Source organism: Pristiophorus japonicus, chromosome 9 (assembly GCF_044704955.1).
Source record: "Pristiophorus japonicus isolate sPriJap1 chromosome 9, sPriJap1.hap1, whole genome shotgun sequence".
In the NCBI taxonomy this organism is placed as follows: domain Eukaryota; kingdom Metazoa; phylum Chordata; class Chondrichthyes; family Pristiophoridae; genus Pristiophorus; species Pristiophorus japonicus.
The window spans coordinates 154,222,811-154,248,325 of NC_091985.1; the positions used below are offsets into that span (position 1 = coordinate 154,222,811).

The window sequence follows — 25,515 nt, forward strand, 5'->3', positions numbered from 1 at the left end:
CGGTCTTAGGCCAGGGACTCCCAGGTGTCAGTGGTGGGGTCGCACTTTCCCAGGGAGGCTTTGAGGGTGTTCTTGTAACGTTTCCGCTGCCCAGCTTTGGCTCATTTACCGTGAAGGAGCTCCGCATAGAGCAATTGCTTAGGGAGTCTCGTGTTTGGCATGTGAACTATGTGGCCTGCCCAGCGAAGTTGATCGAGTGTGGTCAATGCTTCAATGCTGGGGATGTTAGCCTGGGCGAGGACACTGATGTTGGTGCGCCTGTCCTCCCAAGGGATTTGCAGGATCTTGCGGAGACATCATTGGTGATATATCTCCAGCAACTTGAGGTGTCTTCTGTACATCGTCCATGCCTCTGATCCATACAGGAGGGTGGGTATTACTACAGCTCTGTAGACCATGAGCTTGGTGGTAGATCTGAGGGCCTGGTCTTCGAACACTCTTTTCCTCAGGCAGCCGAAGGCTGCACTGACGCACTGGAGGCGATGTTGAATCTCCGCATCAATGTCTGCCTTTATTGATAAGAGGCTCCCGAGGTATAGGAAGTGGTCCACGTTGTCGAGGGCCGCGCCGTGAATCTTGATGACTGGGGGGGCAGTGCTGTGTGGCGAGGACAGGCTGGTGGAGGACCTTTGTCTTACGGGTGTTAAGCGTAAGGCCCATGCTTTCATATGCCTCAGTGAATACATTGACTATCTCCTGGAGTTCAGCCTCAGAATGTGCGCAGACGCAGGTGTTGTCCGCGTACTGCAGCTCAATGACAGAGATTGGAGTGATCTTGGACCTGGCCTGGAGGTGGCGTAGATTAAACAGCTTCCAAGATGTTCTGTAGTTTAGTTCCACTCCAGCGGGGAGCTTGTTGACTGTGAGGTGGAGCATGGCAGCGAGGAATATTGAGAAGAGAGTTGGAGCGATGCTGCAGCCCTGTTTGACCCCGGTCCGGACGTGGATTGGGTCTGTAATGGAACCATTGGTAAGGATCACGGCCTGCATGTCGTTGTGGAGCAGGCAAAGGATGTTGACAAACTTTTGGGGGCATCCAAAACGGAGGAGGACGCTCCATAAGCCCTCACGGTTGAGTGTCAAAGGCCTTTGTAAGATCGAAAAAGACCATGTATAAGGGCTAGCGCTGCTCCCTGCATTTTTCCTGCAGCTGTCGTGCTGCAAAAATCATGTCCATTGTGCCCCATAGGGGACGAAATCCGCACTTTGATTCCGGGAGGGGCTCCTCGGCCACAGGGAGAAGACGGTTGAGGAGAGCTCTAGCGACAACCTTCCCAGTGGCTGATAGCAGGGAGATGCCCTTGTAGTTGCCGCAATCAGACTTGTCCCCCTTTTTAAATATGGTCACGATCACTGCATCTCTGAGATCTCCCAGCATGCTCTCCTCCCTCCAAATGAGAGAGATGAGGTAATGTATCCGTGTCAACAGCGCTTCTCCACCATACTTAATGCCTCGGCAGGAATTCCATTCGCACCCGTAGCCTTGTTATTCTTGAGCTGTTTTATGGCTTTGCCTACCTCGTGCAGCGTTGGGGTTTTGCCAAAATGTGGGATCGAGGTGTGGGGTCGCATGCTGTGGATTGAGGTGTGGGGTCGCATGCTGTGGGATGGAATTGAGAACACTCGAGCCAAAGACAGAGTCTCGATTGAGGAGATCTTCAAAGTGCTCCTTCCAGTGGGCCCTGACTGCCTCGGTGTCCTTGATGAGTGTTTCCCAAATCACAAATATCTTTGCCACTGTCAACGGCTGCCGCCATACAATATTAATAAACGGCTATTTGTTGTTATGTAATTCTGACAGATGCAGTTTTGTACTGCTCTTATTGCAGGATGTGTACAAGGGCGGTCCCAATCTGCCATGGATCAAAGGATAGGCTCCAGTCTGGAGTAGAGGCTGATTCACAGCTGTTTCTGATATCTTGAGAAGGGGAACAAGGAAATTGGTTTGTTGGAGTCCTTTTTGACGAACAGTTCAGGACCAGCATTCTCGTGTAACAAAATAATATTAAGGGCCAACTTGCAGCCAGTGTTAGTGAGTACGTGAACCTTCGAACCAAGGCTGGGTAAGGCTGTGTGTTTTAAAAGTTTCAGTGATAGGCTGGCAGGGGATGGTAGGCTAGAATTGAGGTGCAGTAAGTAGATTTTTGTTTAAAGTCATCAGAAAATACGAGCGAGTACTGTCTATTATTTGTACGCATCGAGGAGGATATGAATAAAAAATATTCCACTCTGTTATACTGTTCATTTGCTTCTCTCTTGTAAATAAAATCACTTCTTAGCCCAAATCTGCACTTTGATTTGGTGTGAACGTATCCAGTCCGACTATTGAAGAGAGAAGTATCACATGACAGCCTATGATACAGGCCAGTAGTCAGCATACAGAGTAAGGGTTCTCTGTTACAACCCCTGGGTTTTTTTGTCATTTACTCTGATATTGAGCAGAAACAGATGCAATTATTGGAAATGCAAAAACCCCTTATGGGAGCGTTTGGTGATGCTGCACCCAAGAAAATATCCAGAGTAAAAACCTAAGCGCATGACAATAGTATAGGAGAACGTCAATGCAGCACTACTACTAGATTGCTGGTATAGGACATGCAGCAGCAAAATTCATTTTAATTACCTAGATTCCACCATGTCATATTTAGGGTCCTTAGAATTCTGTGGCACCTCAATGGCAAACACCAAGGGATGTAGATTTTGCGGCACACTATCAAGTGGCCTACACATACTGAAGTCTTAAGTGGAACAACAGAAGTTTATTGCTTTAAAAACTGCACAAGGTTAGAGAACGGTACCAGTGTTATGAACTTACGGGAGAGAAATTGGATAGTGGCTGCGTGAACTGGGCAATCCCTACAGCAGAACGGGTAGGCCTGAGGCCCACCCGATATTGGGCCTGAGGCCCACCCGATATTGGGCCTCGGGCCTCATTTAAGTCAGATCAGCACGCTGCAGATGCCTGCTGACGGTGAAGTGGATTTAAATGTTGACAGTAGGTCGTGGGAGTGGAGGAACCGATCGGGAGGGGGCCAACAACAGTCTCTGATACTGCTGCGGATCAGGGAGGGGCACTCCTGCTCCTTCCACCTCCGCATTCAGGTAAGAATTTTTTAAGAACTTTAAGGTTGGATTTTCGGTTGGAGGCTTCTGGCTAATGGCGACAGGTCAGTAAATTTTGTGCCGGAAAATGGTTTGTGATGGCAGCCAACAAATTCGGTTGCTGCGCTCTGAGAGTGGAGTGGAGCACTAAGGGAGGTACACCTCCCTTAGGGCGCTAGGCTGGGTGAGCAACTGAAAATCCGTTGCTAAAGAGCCGGCTTCGGAACACCCGAAGGGATGCCTCCCTGCAACCAAAAAAAATCGGGACACAAAACACAAAAATCATTCCCGATAAAGTACTTCCCCCAAATAAAGGTGAATCGCAAAGAAAAAAAACAAATAAATATCAATTTCACTTAGCTTTTTCAATCATTCCTCCCCTTAGTGCCCCGGGACAGCTCTGACCGCCAGCTTTCTCTGGCGGTCTCACTACGGGGTGCTCCGGGTGCTGCTCCAAGCAAATATCGCATCACTGTCGAAACCTGGGGCGTTGCTCCCGGGCGGTACTGCTCAGTGCCGCTACAGAACCAACACCAAATTTCCCAGCGAGGCGCTGGAAGCTGACCACCCGGGCGCTAAGCATTTCGCGACCCATTACTGCCCCCTCCGGGGCGCTAACAGAGGCACAATTCAAACGAAAATCCAGCCCAATACCTTTTTGGTGATGGCCTCCAGCGCTCCCTTTAAGGACTGCATATCCTTTAGGCTGCATGCAGATTTGATCATCCTGAATGCAGCAGGCTCAGCAACTTATAGTCTTCCAGCCAGGCCATAATATTACTAAAATCTGGTTTGAACAGTGCAATTGCAGATGGCACAAGAGCAATAAATCATAGAAGACAAGGAATAATTTTATATGATTAATTTATTTCTATAAACAGTACACACCATTCATTAGATAATATGATGGTAAAGCAAAATCACGAGCCTTTAATCAAGTTATCATATACATGTCACAGTAGCAGTGGTACATTTGCTCACAAACATTTTTACCATTTTTAACTGGTTGCTTTGACTATTACAGCAAACTTGGCTGAAAGTAACCAAAGCAAAAGATTGACATTTTACAAGTCTGCTCTTAGTTTTTCTAACCTCTTGACTCTGGTTCATGCAAACCTGTTCCAGGACCATCTGCAAATACCTATGGGAACTGACCGTCAAGAAACCAGCTAGGGGATATCTCATCCTGTCACTTTCTTATATGCAAATTGAGCATCCTGTTAAAATGACACTGCATATCCTCACTGCAAAGAAAGGGCTCAGTTGATTCTGTACCTAAGAAGTAAGTACCTGTTACAGCTAGGGTTGTCCGATAATCAGAAGAAGGATAATGAAGATTACAATGTAACTGTCATTCATAACACGTTTGGGGTGTTTCACGCAACCCCTTGAATAGCCAGCAATAGTTTGCTGTGAAATCCAGTTTCAGAGCCCGTATCCTGGCTACCTGATCACATTGCTCACCAACAAAAATAACCATAATGTACTTTTCATTCAGATGCTTAAAAAAATAATTTTAAGCAGATACAATCAGTGACCTATTAATATATCTCTATTTACAAATCCGGTAAAACAATATGCAAAGTCAGCACACCAACCAGACAATTCTCCTTTTAACCATCAGCATTAAAACATATATATAAAATATATTCTTTACACGACAGGGGCAATTTTAAACACTGTACATTATAATTGCATCTACAGAATTAACGTGCATTTTCAGATCTAAAATTGTGACAGAATATAGAATCAATGCAAATACATTAAAAAATAGATCTATTGGAGAAAAAAAAGCAAATATAAAATTCATATTAACAAGTACAGTGTTATTGAAAATTAACTTCCAGTGATCATCTTATCTTTGAAATAACCAAATTTCCATTTGTAAGTCAAAAGGCAAGTGATTTGGTACAACATGACAGCCCACAATAAACTGTGGAACTTTCAATACTTTTACCACGTGGCAAAATTTGTTGCAATTTTGCAAAAAAAAGTCCCAAAAAGTACAAAACATTTCTGAGCAGAAATAAATTACTTGTCACAACTATAATCCACGTGCTTCACAGCAGAAAGTTAACTCTCTCAGGTCAGAACATGCAATTGATTCTGTGATAATTCTTGTCACCGGTGTAATCATTTAACATCTCTCTGTACAGTTGGAACCAAATGACATATTCTTCAGATAAGCATTTAAGGGAGATTAGATAAGTAAGTACACGAGGGAGAAAGGAATAGTGATAGGGTTAGATGAAGTAGGGTGGGAGGAGCTCATGTAGAGCATAAACACTGGCATAGACCCGTTGAGCCAAATGGCCTGTTTCTGTGCTGTAAATTCTATGTAAAAGCACAAAATCAAGTGTAATGAGAAGTCCATTTTATACTAAACAGAAGGTTGTTTTTTTTACAACATGTGCTATCACTGGAACAGGAGGGATAGAGGGGTCCTTATACATGAACCCCAAAAAGTTAAGCAGGAACAGCAAGCAATTAGAAAGGCAAATAGTATGTTAGCCTTTATTGCAAGGGGGTTGTTGTACACGAGTAAGGAAGTCTTACTGCAATTATATAGGGCTTTGGTGAGACCACACCTGGAGTATTGTGTACAGTTTTGGTCTCCTTACCTAAGGAAGGATATACTTGCCTTGGAGGGGGTGCAACAGAGGTTCACCAGACTGATCCCTGGGATGAGAGGGCTGTCCTATGAGGAGAGATTGAGCTTATACTTTCTGGAGTTTAGAAGATTGAGAGGTGATCTCATTGAAACAAATATACTGAGAGGGCTTGACAGGGTAGATGCTGAGAGGTTGTTTCCTCTGGCTGGAGGGTCTAGAACTAGGGGGCACAGTCTCAGGATAAGGGGTCAGCCATTTAGGACTGAGATGAAGAGAAATTTTTTTATTCAGAGGGTTGTGAATCTTTGGAATTCTCTACCCCAGAGGGCTGTGGGTGCTCAGTTGATGAGCATGTTCAAGACTGAGATCAATAGATTTTCGGGCACTAAGGGAATCATGGAATATGGGGTTAGGGCAGGAAAGTGGAGTTGATGTAGAAGTTCAGCCATGATCTTATTGAATGGTGGAGCAGGCTCAAGGGGCTGTAAGGCCTACTTCTACATCTATTTCTTATGTTCTGATCAGCTCAATTGGTTCTGATACATTGTGTGCATATGCATATGACTAAGTTATGTGCAGCTTTGGAGCTTCTCTGCTTAAAGCCAAGGAATACTAATGCTGGCGGCTTATAATCTCATGAAATTTTGATGGCTTTACTTTGCTGTAGTGTATAAACTGATTGAAAATAAGCATAGTATGCAGGGGTGCAACTGATAAGAACGTTTGCAATCAAAAACAAATTGGTGAACAGCAAAGAATAAACAAGGGTTTCCAGCTGTCTAATATCAGCAACACAAAAATTGCAAGGATGTATATTTTGTTAAAATAATCCACATGTTTAATGCAGCCTATTTGCATGACAAAACAAATAGAATGAGAGGTGATCTCATTGAAACATATAATATACTGAGAGGGCTTGACAGGGTAGATACTGAGAGGTTGTTTCCTCTGGCTGGAGGGACTAGAACTCAAAACATTTGGAAGTGCGAACAAAAAATATTATGCTGTATCTTAATTCTTGTTTATAATTCTGAGGAATGATGACAGAGAAGTGATTGGATAGAACCATTTTTGGAATTCATTTGTCCACTTAACTCAACAGTAACATGAAAGTGAATCAAGTGCTCACACTCTTGTTTCCACAGTGCCACCCACCATTCAGCGGGAGGTGCATGAGAGTGCCCTGCCCCTCTGACTTTCCTTCATGTCTTGTGGCTCGTGCTTTTTGATGATTATCTGCCAAATGATTTTGAACTTGTCATCTAGAGAATCACATTGTAGGATTCAGATTATTTATGTATTATTTGTTCTGAAACAGAGTGCCTGAAATATTTTTGCACTAAAACAGATCCTCTCTTTCCTGTATTTCAAATTCTGGTCAGCAGGTTTATGCAATAATATCTCATTTTTCCAAAGATCCTGAGCTCAAGATCTAAAAATTGTATTCTGGGTTATAAGGGGGAAATTATCAACAAAAATATATTTAAGAACTGTTTTCATCCAAAACTGAATGATGCTTCTTATCAGTGTCAGCTGATCAATGGGTAGTACTCTCGCCTCTGAGTCAGAAGGTTGTGGGTTCAAGTCCCACTCCAGGGACTCGAGCACAAAATCTAGGCTGACACTCCAGTGCAGTGCTGAGGGAGTGCTGCATCATCGGAAGTGCCGTCTTTCGGATGAGACGTTAAACCGAGGCCCCGTCTGCTCTCTCAGATGGATGTAAAAGATCTCATGGCACTATTTCGAAGAAGAGCAGGGGAGTTATCCCCAGTGTCCTGGCCAATATTTATCCCTCAATCAACATAACAAAAACAAATTACCTGGCCTTTATCACATTGTTGTTTGTGGGAGCTTGTTGTGTGCAAGTTGGCTGCCGTGTTTCCTACATTACAACAGTGACTACACTCCAAAAGTACTTCATTGGCTGTAAAGCGCTCTGAGGCGTCCAGTGGTCGTGAAAGGCGCTATATCTTTCTTTCTTTCTTTCTTTCATATAACATTAATTTGATGACATATTTGTCATGCCATAACAGACAGTCTATGTGAATCCTGCAAACCTCTCATCAGCTATTTTCAGCAGAAGGTCTGTGTTGTCCTCTGTATGAACTACTCTACAATTCTGTATGCATTATGCAAAGCAATGTACTGATTATTTTTTGGGGGTTGCATGAAAAAGATTGTCTCAATTCATTTTCAAAACCTGCACAACGGAAATGGGGAATAGACTGCCATTTTTGACTGCAAAGAGACTTAAAAAATGAGTTGCATTAATAATCAGGTTTGAATTGGGATTGATGGCTATAAGGATAAGAATATACATAGACAATCAATTACTCCATGGAACTTCGTGGTTTCTGTGTTGCCCTAAGCATTTGTTTTGTTTCAGGTTTTATTCACCTATTTAACAACAGTGACTTCAAGACGTGCCCTTGTCTTTGAAGAGCTTTGGGACATTTCTAAGAGATATGATAGTGCACAATATTAATCTAGGTTTGTTCTTTCTCTCTCCCTTCTGTGACTCACTCATGTCACCCACCATTTCCCAGCCAAGAGGGTTCCAAGGGAACCTGATGTCAGGCTCTGATTCATGCTGCTCCCCCAGTTTGGAGGAGATGCCCTACGGTGATCTGGTTGACTGCTATTTCAACTATTCTTCACATCCTATAGGGAAGTGCCTCAAGATGACAATGTGACTGTGATGTGGATCTTGCCAGGTGGAGAATTGTGCGGAACAACCTGTAACATGCCATGTCGTGGCACTGCACACAACTTACAGCAACACACTGCGCTACTAGATTGCTAATATTCTTCTGAAAGCCCTAAAATATCTTGCATTAAATTAAGTTCCTCTCCTCCCTTTTTAAATTGTAGACCATATGCCATCTGTGAAATGCAGCTGGTCAGATTTGAATTGTGTAGGTTGTAAGTTTGAAATGATATCCTGGACTTCTTTTCATGTCAGGGAGAGAAATTTCATAGAGCTGTATTTTCTTAGCAATTCTAACTTTGGTCACCTTTATCAAGAGATTCAGCAAAGTCACTGATGGGGCAAAAATAAATGGTCTGCGGAGAGAAAGAGCGCACTGGACCTCAAGGTCTATTCTTATATTCCTCATCCATATAGTATGTAGAATTAGGTAGGAGATCAGATAATACAGAACAGAACAGCACTTAAACATACCTTCTTGGTGTGAAATTGAATGAGAAAATGCATGTAAAAAGCTGATGATCACATGGTAAAAGACGATTGGTTGTCAATATCGAAATCAGAAGTGCGTCTTGTCACGAATGTTTCACTGCTACGTCTTGACGGGCTGTGGCGAAATGTAATGTATTTTTTGCTTAAACACCAGATATCTTGAATAATCTTTGAAAAATAAAATCTGAATTTAACTCCGATAAATGCATAGAGAACGGGGTTCAGACAACAATGGAAAAAGGCCACGGATTGTGTCACTGTATTCACAACAGTCAGCTGTTTGTGATGTGCACAGTTAGTGGATTTAAATAAAGTATTTTGAAGTACAATGAAATTATATGGCACTTGACAAACAACAAATGTTGCTACTACTGCCATTACAACCCGAAATGCCTTATGCCTCTGGAAGTTTCTAGCTTGGAGGAGTGTGTTAATTATCAGAGAGTAACAGAAAACCATGACCAATAGAGGTAAAAAAAAGCCCAGTGTTAGTTGTATTGTCGGAGCAACCAGCTTACCTATGCTTGAATAGCTTCTAGGATACCTAACAGCACACACCATTTCTCCAGTTGTCTCGAACTTGTACATTGTACTAAAAATGAATGTTGGCAGGGATACAACTATTCCAGATAGCCAAATAACCATACAAATAATTTTACTGTAAACCAGTGCCTTTCCCCTGTAATTGAAGGATTTGGTTGCATGAACAATAGCAATATATCGATCAATACCAATAACAGCTAGAAACAACATCCCACTGTAGAAGTTGATGCTGTACATCCCCTCGAGAACTTTACACCCGATCTCCTCAAAGATCCAGCTTCTTGCTTCGCTTGCAGCCCTGAATGGTAGGGTAACTACAAACAGTATATCGGCTATGGCCAAATTCATTAGGTACATGTCAGTCATCGACTTCACCTTCTTGTAAAAGGAATAGGTTACCACGACCAAACCATTGCCAATAATGCCTGTCGCAGCAATGATTGAATACAAAACTGGAATAAACACTGATGAAAATTTCTTAGTATCGTTCATTGTACACAAGAATTCCATGCCGGTATAATCAAAAGTACTGTTGTAGTCATAGTAAACATACTCGTCAGAAGAATCAGATTCCATTATTTTTTGTCAGTAAAGTCTGAAAGACAAATAAACATAATTAATGATCAAGAAGGCTGTTTAAATGACAGTGTTAGACCCCAGGAGACCAGCAGCTGACTCCTACCCTGTCTTTTCCAACTTTGCAATTGTTTTATGCAACCTCTATAATCAATTTACAGCTGCGCTAGCTTTTATTTTCAGCATGCCATGAAAGAACAGACCTGTGAATCCGGGGCAGGACAACATTTAGTCTAGTCTCTCAACACTCCCTGCTGCTTGTGCTAGTTTAAATTGCAACAACTACAAAATATAATAGTCTGGATTTTGTGTTGAGAATAACGGTGAGGCTAACAGCGCTCACATTATTATAGAGTAAATCAGACAGCAACCTCCAGAGTCCGCACATGCTGGTAAACATGGAAATTTGAAGTTGCTATCCGAGTTACCCTGTTCCTCCACAAGTTGCATTGCACTGGTGCCTTGCCGAGAGACTCAGCATTAACATTTTTTTAACTTTTTCTTTCTGTCTCTTTTATCTCTCTTATTCCCATCTTTCTTTCCATATCTTTATTTTGCTTTCTGTACATGATTTTACAATGAATTAAATGTAATTTATACTTCCTGGTTTTACTCTGCGTGGTTCAGTGAGGATTCTCCAATATAATTGGGTGAAGAGCCATGATGTTGCTTGTCCTGCTCACACATGCCATAGAGCCTCTGTAGAGGGTGCCACGCTGGATCAGTCGCCAGATGACCGCAAGTTGCTGCACGAAATCCCGCGAAAAGTCTGTAGGCACTGTCAGCATAGTGAATGGCAAGCGGCGTTCCTTCGCCACTGACCCCAAAATCCGGGCCAATATAATGCTCCACACAGAAAGCAGCAATGGAAAATCAACAAAAAAAAGCTACTAGCAATGCAGCCATTTCTGAACCAGTGATCAGTGATTGCTGCCGCGAAAAGGTCTTTCAGCAGCTTTAACCGCCATGAGGAGTCTGGAAGGACTGATGAGGATAGAGGACGATACTTGAAATGCCTTCTTTATCAAGGTTCTTATTTTAAACTTTAATTTTTTACCCATCAGTGGTGCAGGGGGAGCGGGGGTTGGCAGGGTTGCATTTTCTGGCAGCTTTCCGGGAGGCCTACAGTGTTTGTGAGTCAGTAAATCAATGGGTGATCTCCATTGCAATGATTGTGATAAGATCTCTTTTATCTGCATTTATGTCATAAACAAATACAAATTGACAGATATTTTTGGAGCACGTACAGCAACTGTTGGGGTCACTCCGTACTCTCCCGTTCCTCTATACTGCAAGCGGGACACCGAGGCCACCTTTGGCCTCCTGCTGTGATTAGGGCTGCAAAGAGCACGCTGCACTAGAAAATCACCACTACGCTGATGATAATGAGCAAGCAGCACCAGAATGTCGGTACTGCCTGCACTCTCTCAGCTGGCAGCCAGTATCCTTAGCTGCCAATGTTACCGGCAGGCTTCCACCATTCCAAAATTTGCAGGCTAGCATCTACATATCATGAAAAGGATATAGTAGAACTGGGAAGTTGGAAATAAGATTTGTTAGAATGATACCAGATCTGAGAGCTTATATGTATCTGGAACGGTTGGCTATGGTTCTTTTCTATAGAAAAGAGAAGGCTGAGGGGTGATCTGATAGAGGTTTTTAAGATTATGAAAGGGTTTTATAGGGTACACATAGAGAAGATGTTTACACTCATGGGGAGACTAAAACTAGCAGCCATAAATATAAGAGATTCAGTTTAAAATCCAATAGGAAATTCAGGAGAAACTTCTTTATCCGAAGAGTGGATAGAATGTGCAACTCGCTATCACAGGGTGTAGTTGAGGTGAATAATATAGATGCATTTAAGTGGAAGCTAGATAAACACATGAGGGAGAAGGGAATAGAAGGTAAAGCTGATGGGGTTCGATGAAGAGGGGTGGGAGTAGGCTGGTGTGGAGCATAAATACATAGACCTGTTGGGCCGAATGGCCTGTTTCTGTGCTGTAATGATATGTAGATCTAAACAACTTACACCATACATATCAACCTAGAAAACTCACAAAATTTGACAAGCTATTGACTGAAAAGCTGACTGGGTTCCTAATGGCTAATCATTCCAGATCCCACCACATCTCACCAGTGCCACATATCATGGGCCTCAGCTGGTGAATCTGCGCTGCACCCCCTCCGAGGCCAATATATGCTTTGTTGAGGTTTGGTGCCCAGAACTGAACACAGTATCCAATGGGATCTGTCCAAGGCTGTATACAATTGAAGTATAACTTCCTTCCCTATATACCTTGCGAGAAAGACCAACATTCTATTCAACTTTTTGATTGTTTTTTGTCCCTGTCTAATAACTTTAATAGATTTCTCCTCTTCAGTTTCTCAGCATTAAGAATATACTCTGATTTATCTTTCTTGGGTCTATAGTGAATAACCTCACATTTGTCCACACTAAACTCCATTTGCCAGTCTTGCCCACTCACTTAATCTGTCTTTGCCCCTTTGCAACTTCCTGTTCTGTTTACTGCCCCTCGTAATTTAGTGTCATCAACAAACTTCGATATACATCTATCTATTCCTTTATCCAAGTCATTAATATAGAGCCCCCAGAACAGAACCCTGGGGAGCATTACTTGTCACATCCTGCCAATCTAAGTACATACCTTTTATCCCCACTCTCTGTCTGCTACCTCCCTACCAATTTCCAACCCTAGTCAAAAGGCTTCCTCCAATTCCACATTCTTTAAAGCACTTTGGGATATCCTGAGGTTATGAAAGGCTCCATATAAGTGCAAGTTATTTATTTCTATCATAAATGTAGTGCATACCTGTGGTAATGAGTGAAACAATGTCTGTCTTTCTCCAATACAGTGTTGTCTTACATCAGGGAGATGCAATTATTCCAGTGTGGTAGCCTGCAATTTCAAAGTATAATATTAAATAATCATTCATAAAGAAATATCATAATGTTATATATTAAATAGAATGAATTTAGGAACCTTGGCCTTTCTATTTCTATTAACTATATTCCTTCTATGTTTAAAAAAAATTCAGCAACAAATTGCAAAATGCCAACCCTCTTAAATGCCAACAAGCATTGGCACAAAGGTTTAATTTTCAAATGAAACTTATCCACCCAACTCCATAACAATTTTTTAGGCAGTAGCACTAAATGCTTTTGCAGACAACAACAACTTGTATTTATATAATGCCTTTAACTTAGAAAAACATCCCATGGCGCTTCACAGGAGTGTTATGAAACAAAATTTGAAACCGAGCCACATAAGGAGAAACTAGGGCAGATGACCAAAAGCTTGGTCAAAGAGGTAGGTTTTAAGGAGCGTCTTAAAAGAGGAAAGAAAGGTGGAGAGATTTAGGGAGGGAATTCCAGGGCTTAGGGCCGAGGCAGCTAAAGGCACAACCACCGATGGTTGAGCGATTATAATCAGGAATGCACAAGAGGGCAGAATTAGAGGAGAGCAGATTTCTGGAGGAGATTACAGAGATAGGGAGGGGTGAGGCCATGGAGGGATTTGGAAACAAGAATCAGAATTTTAAAATCGAGGCATGCTTAACCAGGAGCCAATGTAGGTCATCGAGCATAGCGGTGTTGGGTGAATGGGACTTGGTGCGTTAAGACAAGGGCAGCTGAGTTTTAGATGACTTGAAGTTTACGTAGGGTAGAACATGGGAGGCCAGCCAGGAGTGCTTTGGAATAATCAAGTCAAGAGGCAACAATGGCATGGATGAGGGTTTCAGCAGCAGATGAGCTGAGGCAGCGGCAGAGATGGGCGATGTTGTGGAGGTGGAAATAGGCGGTCTTAGTTATGGTGCGGATATTTGGTCGAAAGCTCATTTCAGAGTCAAATATGACATGAAGGTTGCAAACAGTCTGGTTCATCCTCAGATAGATGCAAGGGAGGGATGAAGTCAGTGGCTAGGGAACAGAGTTTGTGGTGGGGAGAAAAGACAATAGCTTTGCCTGTCACAATATTTAATTGGAGGAAATTTCTGCTCATCCAGTACTGGATGTCGGACAAGTAGTCTGACAATTTAAAGATAGTGGAGGGGTCGAGAGAGTTGGTGGTGAGGTAATCATCATCATCATCATAGGTGGTCCCTCAAATGAGGATGACTTGCTTCCACGAGTTCACAGGTGTTTCGATGAAGGACTCGATGTTCCAATCCTGAACTCCAATTGAGGAGGTGGAAGATGCCCGTGCGTGAATTCTTTTAACGTGTGGTGACCGTTGCACACCAGCCACCACACGGGCTTGACAGAGCTAGCTCTTGGTCCAGTGGCAAGGATTAACCAAGACGACTGGAGACCTGCTCTGCTGCACGGACCCAGCACACACACATATCGCAGTGTGGGCTGGCCCGTGCTGCCCCTGGGCCCTCGGCTCTTCTGGGCCCCGTACCCTCATCTGTCGCACCTCCGCCATGATTTCTCGCCGTACATCCGCCCCGACCTTCCCATTCCTCTGTACCTGGGTCCCGCCAATGTTCCTGCCCACGCTCCAAAATGACGACCACTGGTAGAGCTGGGTGTTGTCAGCGTACATATGGAAACTCATGCTGTGTTTTTGGATGATGTCACCGAGGGGTAGCATATAGATGAGAAATAGGAGGAGGCCAAGGATCAATCTTTGTGGGAACACCAGAGGTAATGTTGCAGGAAGAGAAGCCACTGCAGGTTATTCTCTGGCTATGATGATAGATAAGAATGGAACTAGACAAGTGCAGTTCCACCCAGCTGAACTATAGTGGAGAGGCATTGGAGGAAAATGGAATGGTTAACCTTGTCAAAGGCTGCAGACAGGTGGCGAAGGACACGGAAGGATAGTTTACCTTTGGTAAGAGCTGTTTTGGTACTGTGGCATTGGCCATTTGATCAATCTGTTTGTCAGCAAATGGGGCCATCTCTACATCTTAGCTACTCAGCTGTCAGCCTTGGTTCAATGGTCAGAGGCTCACCTCTTGGTTCTAGGTTGTGGGTTCAAAACCTTTTCCAGAGACTTAGCACCAAATCCAAACTGACACTTCAGTGCAGTAGTTAGAGCACTCTGCACTGAAGTGTCAGTTTGGATTTTGTGTACTGAGAGAGGTCACTGTCAGAGGTGCCTTCTTTCGGATTAAATTGAGGCGCCATCTGCTCTCTCAGGTGGACATAAAAGATTCCATGGTATTACATAAGAACATAAGAATTAGGAACAGGAGTAGGCCATCTAGCCCCTCGAGCCTGCTCCGCCATTCAACAAGATCATGGCTGATCTGGCCGAGGACTCAGCTCCACTTACCCGCCTGCTCCCCATAACCCTTAATTCCCTTATTGGTTAAAAATCTATCTATCTGTGATTTGAATACATTCAATGAGCTAGCCTCAACTGCTTCCTTGGGCAGAGAATTCCACAGATTCACAACCCTCTGGGAGAAGGAATTCCTTCTCAACTCGGTTTTAAATGAGTTCCCCCGTATTTTGAGGCTGTGCCCCCTAGTTCTAGTCTCCCCGACCTGTGGAAATAACCTCTCTGCCTCTATCTTGTCTATCCCTTTCATTATTTTAAATATTTCTATAAGATCACCCCTCATCCTTCTGAACTCCAACGAGTAAAGACCCAGTCTACTCAATCTATCATCATAAGGTAACCCCCTCATCTCCGGAATCAGCTGAGTGAATCGTCTCTGTACCCCCTCCAAAGCTAGTATATCCTTCCTTAAGTAAGGTGACCAAAACTGCACGCAGTACTCCTGGTGCGGCCTCACCAATACCCTGTACAGTTGCAGCAGGACCTCCCTGCTTTTGTACTCCATCCCTCTCGCAATGAAGGCCAACATTCCATTCGCCTTCCTGATTACCTGCTGCACCTGCAAACTAACTTTTTGGGATTCTTGCACAGGGACCCCCAGGTTCTTCTGCACCGCAGCATGTTGTAATTTCTCCCCACTCAAATAATATTCCCTTTTACTGTTTTTTTTTCCAAGGTGGATGACCTCACATTTTCCGACATTGTATTCCATCTGCCAAACCTTAGCCCATTCGCTTAACCTATCTAAATCTCTTTGCAGCCTCTCTGTGTCCTCTACACAACCCGCTTTCCCACTAACCTTTGTGTCATCTGCAAATTTTGTTACACTACACTCCGTCCCCTCTTCCAGGTCATCTATGTATATTGTAAACAGTTGTGGTCCCAGCACTGATCCCTGTGGCACACCACTAACCGCCGATTTTCAACCCGAAAAGGACCAATTTATCCCGACTCTCTGCTTTCTGTTAGCCAGCCAATTCTTATTCCATGCTAATACATTTCTTCTGACTCCGCGTACCTTTATCTTCTGCAGTAACCTTTTGTGTGGCACCTTATCGAATGCCTTTTGAAAATCTAAATACAACACATCCACCGTTACACCTCTATCCACCATGCTCGTTATATCCTCAAAGAATTCCAGTAAATTAGTTAAACATGATTTCCCCTTCATGAATCCATGTTGCGTCTGCTTGATTGCACTATTCCAATCTGGATGTCCTGCTATTTCTTCCTTAATGATAGCTTCAAGCATTTTCCCCACTACAGATGTTAAACTAACCGGCCTATAGTTACCTGCCTTTTGTCTGCCCCCTTTTTTAAACATAGGCGTTACATTAGCTGCTTTCCAATCCGATGGTACCTCCCCAGAGTCCAGAGAATTTTGGTAGATTATAACGAATGCATCTGCTATAACTTCCGCCATCTCTTTTAATACCCTGGGATGCATTTCATCAGGACCAGGAGACTTGTCTACCTTGAATCCCATTAGCCTATCCAGCACTACCCCCCTAGTGATAGTGATTGTCTCAAGGTCCTCCCTTCCCACATTCCCGTGACCAGCAATTTTTGGCATGGTTTTTGTGTCTTCCACTGTGAAGACCGAAGCAAAATAATTGTTTAAGGTCTCAGCCATTTCCACATTTCCCATTATTAAATCCCCCTTCTCATCTTCTAAGGGACCAACATTTACTTTAGTCACTCTTTTCCATTTTATATATCGGTAAAAGCTTTTACTATCTGTTTTTATGTTTTGCGCAATTTTACTTTCGTAATCTATCTTTCCTTTCTTTATCGCTTTCTTAGTCATTCTTTACTGTCGTTTAAAATTTTCCCAATCTTCTAGTTTCCCACTAACCTTGGCCACCTTATACGCATTGGTTTTTAATTTGATACTCTCCTTTATTTCCTTGGTTATCCACGGCTGGTTATCCCTTCTCTTACCGCCCTTCTTTTTCACTGGAATATATTTTTGTTGAGCACTATGAAAGAGCTCCTTAAAAGTCCTCCACTGTTCCTCAATTGTGCCACCGTTTAGTCTGTGTTGCCAGTCTACTTTAGCCAACTCTGCCCTCATCCCACTGTAGTCCCCTTTGTTTAAGCATAGTACGCTCATTTGAGACACTACTTCCTCACCCTCAATCTGTATTACAAATTCAACCATACTGTGATCACTCATTCCGAGAGGATCTTTTACTAGGAGATCGTTTATTATTCCTGTCTCATTACACAGGACCAGATCTAAGATAGCTTGCTCCCTTGTAGGTTCTGTAACATACTGTTCTAAGAAACAATCCCGTATGCATTTTATGAATTCCTCTTCCAGGCTACCCCGTGCAATTTGAGTTGACCAATCGATATGCAGGTTAAAATCTCCCATGACTACTGCCGTCCTTTTTCACATGCCTCCATTATTCCCTTGATTATTGCCCGTCCCACCGTGAAGTTATTATTTGGGGGCCTATAAACTACGCCCACCAGTGACTTTTTCCCCTTACTATCTCTAATCTCCACCCACAATGATTCAACATTTTGTTCATTAGAGCCAATATCGTCTCTCACAAATGCCCTGATACATCCTTTATTAACAGAGCTAACCCACCTCCTTTCCCTTCTTGTCTATCTTTCCGAATTGTCAGATACCCCTGTATGTTTAATTCCCAGTTTTGGCCACCCTGCAACCACGTTTCTGTAATGGCCACCAAATCATACCCATTATATGAAGAAGACCAAGAGAGTTTGCCTCGGTTTCCTAGTCAATACTTATCCCTAGCAACATCACAAGCAGATTATCTCATTATTGGTTGTGGGACATTGTTGTACGCAAATTGTGTTTCCTTACATTACAACAGTGACTACACTTCAAAAGTACTTAATTGACTGTAAAGCGCTTTGAAATCTCATGAAAGGCACTCTATAAATACAAGTTCTTTCTTTCTATGACTGGAATTTTTCTTAAAATTCCAAATGACAAGGTAGTAACCTTCAATGATCTGTTGACCATTTATCAGGAAAGGTTTCACAGTTCCTCAATTTCCCTCACTGCACAGTTTGCTCACAAGATTTGGTTGGAGGAAGCAGCGGGCATCCTAATGAACATTCGACCAGCTCCGTTGGGCGGGCCACATTATCTGCATGCCCGACACGGATTGTTATGGATTGATATGTATTGTTATGTCCTGTTATGTATTGATATGTATTGTATCCAAGACACCAGAGGGCGCCACTGTCGGGAGGTCATCGGCCCCTAGTATATGTATTGTTAAGTAGTGATGTATCCAAGACACCAGGGGGCGCCACTGCCCGGAGGTCATCGGCCCCTGGTATATGTATTGTTATGTACTGATGTATCCAAGACACCAGGGGGCACCACTGCTGGGAGGTCATCGGCCCCTGGTATATAAGAAATAGTACCATGTGCTATGTGCACTTTGAGCTGGAATAAAGTTAAGCCAGGTTTGCACCTGAGTGAGTTTACAGTAACAAGTCTTTCTAGTCTCATATACATTACATTTGGCGATGAGGGGTAACTAAAGAACCTTTGCCTGCATAATGGGCACCATTGGAATTCTGGAGAGATTTGTGGATGGCGAAGATTGGATGGATTTTACCGACTGCCTGGATCAGTATTTTGTGGCCAACAAAATGGAGGAAGCTGGTGATGCAGTTAGGCGCAGAGTAGTTTTCCTCACCGTTTGTGGTCCAAAAATCTATGGCCTCATAAAGAATCTTCTATCGCCTGCACGTCCAACGGACATGGAGTACGGGGAATTGTGCGCTCTGGTGCATGAATATCTCAAGTCAAAGGAGGGGATCATCATCTCACGCTATCGATTCTACACACACGTGCGTGCTGAGGGCCAAGATGTATTGGGAATCGTCGCAGACCTGCAACGTCTGGCTGAGCCATGTAAGTTTGGAAATGCATTGGAAGACATGCTGCGAGATTTCTTCGTGCTAGGTATAAACCATGATGTGATCTTTCGGAAATTATTAGCTGTAGAAACGCTGGATTTAAGCAAGGCTATCGCTATCGCCCAGGCATGCATGGCGACGAATGATAATTTAAGGCAGCTATCATCGAAGAGTCGGAGCTCCATGACAACTACTGTAAACAAGATTGTGTCATCGTCTGGCAGAGCTGCTTATGGCAGGGCCTACTCGGCTGCTTACGTGAAACCTGTAGCTGCTCAAAGTCTGCCAACTGGTATGAATCTGATTTCACCCTGTTGGCATTGTGGGAGCAATCATCAGCCTCATCAGTGTTGGTTTAAACAGTATATCTGTAAAAGCTGTTCGAAAATGGGGCACCTTCAGTGAATGTGCCCACAACTGAGCAAGCGTGCTGCTGCTCATCGCATTGGTGATGATGACCAGTCCAATGCTGGCCCGGATATGCAACCCGAGATATCAGAGGAGGAAGTGTATGGACTGTATTCATTCCTGACAAAGAGCCATCCGATAATGGTTAATATGAAACTGAATGGCATGCCGGTATCGATGGAACTGGACATGGGTGTGAGTCAGTCGATAATGAGCCAAAGGACATTTCGACAAGCTGTGGGACACTAAGGCTGTGAAGCCTAAGCTGAGTCCAATCAATGCCAAGTTGCGCACTTACACCAAGGAACTCATACCGGTGATTGGCAGTGCAGTAGTCAAGGTGTCGTATGATGGTGTGGCTCATGATCTACCATTATGGATCATTCTAGGCAATGGTCCAATGCTGTTCGGCAGGAATTGGCTCGAAAAAATCAAATGGAATTGGAATGATATCAAAGCGTCGTCATCGGTGGATGACACTTTGTGTGCTCAAGTGCTGAGCAAGTTTCCCTCCCTGTTTGAACCGGGCATTGGCAATTTTATGGGAGCCAAGGTGCAAATTCACCTGGAATCGGATGCAAGACCCGTCCATCACAAAGCTCGGTCCGTTCCGTACATGATGAGGGAGAAGGTCGAAATTGAGCTTGATAGACTCCAACGTGAAGGGGTCATATCACCGGTCGAATTTAATGAATGGCCCAGTGCCATTGTTCCTGTGTTGAAGAATGATGGCACTGTCAGGATTTGTGGAGACTACAAGTTACGATCAACCGATTTTCGAAACAGGATCAGTGCCCGTTACCGAAAGCTGATGACCTGTTTCCAAAGTTAGCTGGTGGGAAGTCGTTCACTAAAGTGGACCTGACGTCAGCCTATATGACACAGGAGCTTGTCGACACGTCAAAGAAACTTACGTGCATCAACACTCATAAAGGACTGTTTGTCTACAATAGGTGTCCTTTCGGAATTCGCTCAACTGCAGCCATATTTCAGAGGAATATGGAAAGTCTACTGAAGTCCGTCCCTAGAACCGTCGTGTTTCAAGATGACATTCTGGTCACAGGTTGTGACACTACCGAACACCTGAACAACCTTGAAGAGGTTCTACATCGTCTGGACAAAGTGGGACTCAGGCTGAAACGTTCGAAGTGCGTCTTCATGGCACCGAAAGTCGAATTTCTGGGGAGGAAGATTGCTGCTGATGGCATCAGGCCTACGGACTTGAAAACCAAGGCCATCAAAAATGCACCCAGACCTCAGAATGTAATGGGGCTGCGTTTGTTCCTTGGTCTTTTCAACTACTTCGGTAATTTCTTACACAGATTGAACACTTTATTAGAGCCACTGCACATGCTACTCAGAAAAGACGACAGCTGTGTCTCAAGATAGAGCTTTTGAAAAAGCTATGAATTTTCTTTGCTCTAACAAATTGCTGGTACATGTAAGCGTGTAAGCGTCTTGTATTGGCCTACGATGCTTCATCATATGGGGTTGGCTGCGTGCTCCAGCAAGCTAATGAGTCAGGTAAACTACAACCTATTGCGTATGCTTCGAAAAGTTTGTCAAAGGCGGAAAGAGTCTACAGCATGGTAGAAAAAGAAGCTTTAGTCTGTGTGTATGGGGTAAAAAAGATGCATCAGTACCTGTTTGGTCTTCGTTTTGAACTTGAAGTGATTCACAAGCCATTCATTTCACTGTTTTTGGAAAACAAAGGCATAAATACCAATGCATCGTCCCATATCCAGAGGTGAGCATTGACATTGTCTGCCTATTATGTTATTCGTCATAGACCTGGCACTGAGAATTGTGTCGATGCACTGAGTCGTCTGCCGTTGTCCACACCTGAAGTGGAGACACCTCAACCTGCAGACCTACTGCTAGTAATGGATGCTTTCGAGAGTGAAGGAATTCCTGTCACTGCTCAACAAGTGAGGATCTGGACCAGCCATGATCCTATTTTATCGATTGTGAAATGGTGTGTCCTCAGGGTGATTGGTCTGCAATACCTATGGAACAGTTTGATGAGACCAAACCTTACAACCGTCGCAAAGATGAACTATCCATTCAGTCACATTGTCTACTGTGGGGCAATCATGTTGTTATGCCTAAGAAAGGCAGAGAAAAATTTGTACGTGAACTGCATAGCACTGTCATGATGAAAGTCATTGTCAGGGCTCATATTTGCTGGCCTGGAATTGACTCCGATCTAGAAGCATGTGTGCATCAGTGCAATACTTGCATGCAGCTAAATAAAATACCAGTGGAATCTCCGCTGAGTCTTTGGTCATGGCCATCTAAACCATGGTCGAGGTTACACATCGATTTTGTGGGTCCCTTCCTGGGAAAGATGTTTTTTTTTGTGGTGGATGCATATTCAAAGTGGATAGAATGTATCATTATGTCATCCAGTACGTCCACAGCTACTATTGAGAGCCTTCGTGTCATGTTTGCTACTCATGGTTTGCCTGACATTGTTGTGAGCGACAACGGATCTTGCTTCACAAGTCTGGAGTTTCAAGAGTTCATGAAACTCAATGGTATTAAACATGTGAGGTCAGCCCCATTCAAATCTGCTTGACATCTCTGTCAACGACCCAATCTATGTGCTGAATTATAGTCAAGGTCCCAAATGGATCACCAGCACTGTTACGGCCAAGGAGGGTAACACAGTGTTTATTTTCGTACTCAAGAATGGGCAAACATGCAGGAAACATGTTGATCGGATAAAACTGCGGCACATGGATGAACTGGAACCGGTTGAGGAAGATACAGTCAGTGACTGGTCCAACCAACCAATGTTCATTCATCAGAGGACTCTGGTGTCATTACTGAACCTGGACTTTTAGACCCTGATATGGTCGTCATCACTCCCATCAGATCGGTCACTCACCTCCAGTCATAACTGACTCAGAACGCTTGTCCAGAGCTAGAGTTGAACTGAGATGATCAACTCATGAGCGGAAAGCCCCAGACCATCTTAACTTGTAAAGAGACTGATTCAAAGATCTTAAAGGGGGATGTTGTTATGTATTGATATGTATTGTTATGTACTGATGTATTGTATCCAAGATACCAGGGGGTGCCACTGTCGGGAGGTCATCGGCCCCTGGTATATGTATTATTATGTACTGATGTATTGTATCCAAGACACCAGGGGGCACCACTGTCGGGAGGTCATCGGCCCCTGGTATATAAAAACTGGCACCATGTTCTACGTGCACTTTGAGCTGGAATAAAGTTGAGCCAGATTTGCACCTGTGAGTTTACAGTAATAAGTTTTTGTAGTCTTATATACATTACAACTCCCAAAGCAAGCGCTCTACTCGGAACTCCTACACGACAAGCGAGCCCCAAGTGAGCAGAGGAAATGCTTCTAGGACACCCTCAAAGCCTCCTTGATAAAGTGCAACATCCCCATCGGCACCTGGGAATCCCTGGTCCAAGACCGCCCTTAGTGGAGGAAGAGCATCCAGGAGGGTGTTGAGCACCTCGAGTCTCGTCGCCGAGAGCATGCAGAAATCAAACGCAGGCAGCGGAAAGAGCATGCGGCAAACCAGACTCCCCACCCACTCTTTCCTTCAACCACAGTCTGTCCCACCTGTGACGGAGGCTGCAATTCCCATATTCGGCTGTACAGTCACGTCTTCCTCGATTTCGAGGGACTGCCTATGATGATGATGAACCCTAAATGGCTGAGGAAGATGAAGAAATAACTCCTTAGGATAGTCAATGATTTGTCACACCTACAGAAAGTAAAACATCACTCTAAAAAAAGTAATTGTGTCATAGATTTCTCTCATCCTTCCATTTTGTGCCCTAAGTATTTATGTAAGTGTAATGGCAAAGGCTAGGAAATTGAGGAGCAAAGAGCACCCTCACTTACTGTCACACATTGTAACCCTTCCTTTGCAGTCAAAGAACAAAGCTGGCGGCTTTGCTGATATGGAGGAGTGCAAGCCACACTAATATTTTAATGTGGCTTTTTGTGATTTAGGTTAAAAATAAAAATGCTATCAGGGAAATCACACCAGTCAGGAAAAAAAATCAGCTTGTAATTTCTTAGTAAGGTAGACAAGTATGGTGGACGAGAGGTAACAAGGTTATTATAGACAGATAAATTAACTTGTCAGACAAAGTACTATTTCCTCTCGCCTCCCACACCTTAGATGTACAAATGATACTGACTTTCATCTTTAAAAATAATGTGCACTAGGCTGCACTCCTCACAGCAGGTCAGCATTATCTATAGACAACATAAAAGTTTGAATGTTGATGTGAAATACTTTATTTTAGAACATGCTTTCCTTACATGTGATTCAAGTTGAGGTGTATGCAACCTCATTTCATATTTGATAACTGGAATCTACCTAATAGTTCTATTGTCATCATTTTTCCCCACACTAACCAGAACAGTCACATTCATGTGAGAACTTAATTACTGTGATTTGTGTTGATGGATAAATTCCAAATGTAACTTCTGTGAGGTGGATTGTAACTCGGCGATACCCATTTACGGCAGCAATTTTCACAGGAGTTATTCTGATCTCCTACCGTAACTTTGGCGGTAGCTCTGGAGAAACATCTGCTTCCACCATTTCTCAGGGGTTTCCACCAATGTCCTCCACCCCACCTTGCTACCCCATGGAAAATCTACCTCTTAGTGTTAACAACACACACAGCAGAGAACAGAGGTAGGGGTCGATTCTCATGGCCTGCACCTGATGGGAAAAGGCAGTATAGTGTGTCCCATTCCTGCCCCCGGTATGACTGCTGCCACTTTTGTTGGGGCTTTCACACAGGCGGCCGAGGCTTCTGCGCTGCTTAACGGGAACCTTGCTATGATGTACATAGGATCACACGCAATTGTGAGGTGGCATTGATGGAACGTGGCCCTCACATTGGTACCAGTCATAGAACAGCCTAACCAATGGTTCTTACAGGGACCGCTGTAGGCCGCTCAGAAACAAGTATGTGCAAGAGAATTTTAGGGGGCCAATAGGAGAAGGATCGCTCAACTCTGCGGAGGAGCTGCTGGATTTCCTGCCCACCCCAACTGGTGAGCTGGTTCAACCCTTGCACCTCGCCGATCAAATGTTAATGAGGCCTGGTCCTCAAAATGGCTCGGGCCCCGTGCTGAAAACATGGAGCGTGCGGTACAATCGAATGACCCGCCCAATGTCTTCTGGGTTTTGCGTCTCCAGCCTATGCAGCGGGTGTGATGCACACCGGCATGACGTGATCTCAGCTGTATTTAAAGGGATAGTCCACAAATGTAAATTGGAGGTGTTCAGGATGGAATAGTGGACATAGAGCAAGGGAAACGCCCAGTTTTAATGATGCCTCGCTGGATGCAGAGAAGAGAAAGAGGAGGGACATACTTTTCCCCAGCAATAGAGAAAGAAACCTGTGGCTCTCATCATGAAGGTGCGGTTGGAGGTAGCCAAGGATCTGAGCAGCAGGAGCGTTGTGCCCAGGTCATTGATGCAATGTTGAAAATGGTTCAGTGACTTCACCAGCTCAAGAAAAGTGAGTACACTTGCTAATTCAACTACATCCTGTGCTTTCAGCCTGCCCCCACCCACCCACTCCACATTCACTCTGTCTTGGTAAATGTTCTGCATCACATCACTCCTCGCACCCACTCAATTTTCAACAGCACCCAGCCTTCACTTTCCATGCAACATTGCTTCCCCATTTATCCATCCACCTTTGACACTCACGCCAATCCTCATACCATGTAGTGCATCTGCCTCATAGTCAGCCTCACCGAAGACACTGCATCCATTGGGTGAATATCTCACCTTCGCTCACTGACAGGCCTGTTTTTCGATCCTTGTAAGAGGAGACC

The 25,515-nt window shown here is 43.8% G+C and overlaps 1 protein-coding gene and 1 long non-coding RNA gene across 2 annotated transcripts; both read right to left on the minus strand.

Annotated features, from left to right (window-relative positions):
* Positions 1-4,774: 4,774 nt before the first annotated feature.
* On the minus strand, positions 4,775-9,966 carry LOC139273940 (C-C chemokine receptor type 6-like). Its single transcript, XM_070891013.1, has 3 exons — positions 9,432-9,966; positions 6,911-6,976; positions 4,775-4,878 (listed from the first exon to the last, which is right to left on the minus strand). Exons 1-3 carry the CDS (start codon positions 9,964-9,966, stop codon positions 4,775-4,777), a joined length of 705 nt encoding a protein of 234 aa, XP_070747114.1.
* Positions 9,967-9,990: 24 nt separating this feature from the next.
* LOC139272724 (uncharacterized) lies at positions 9,991-24,289 on the minus strand. Its single transcript, XR_011594949.1, has 3 exons — positions 24,219-24,289; positions 12,867-12,953; positions 9,991-10,051 (listed from the first exon to the last, which is right to left on the minus strand). It is a non-coding gene; the product is annotated as an uncharacterized lncRNA (long non-coding RNA).
* Between the last annotated feature and the right edge of the window lie 1,226 nt (positions 24,290-25,515).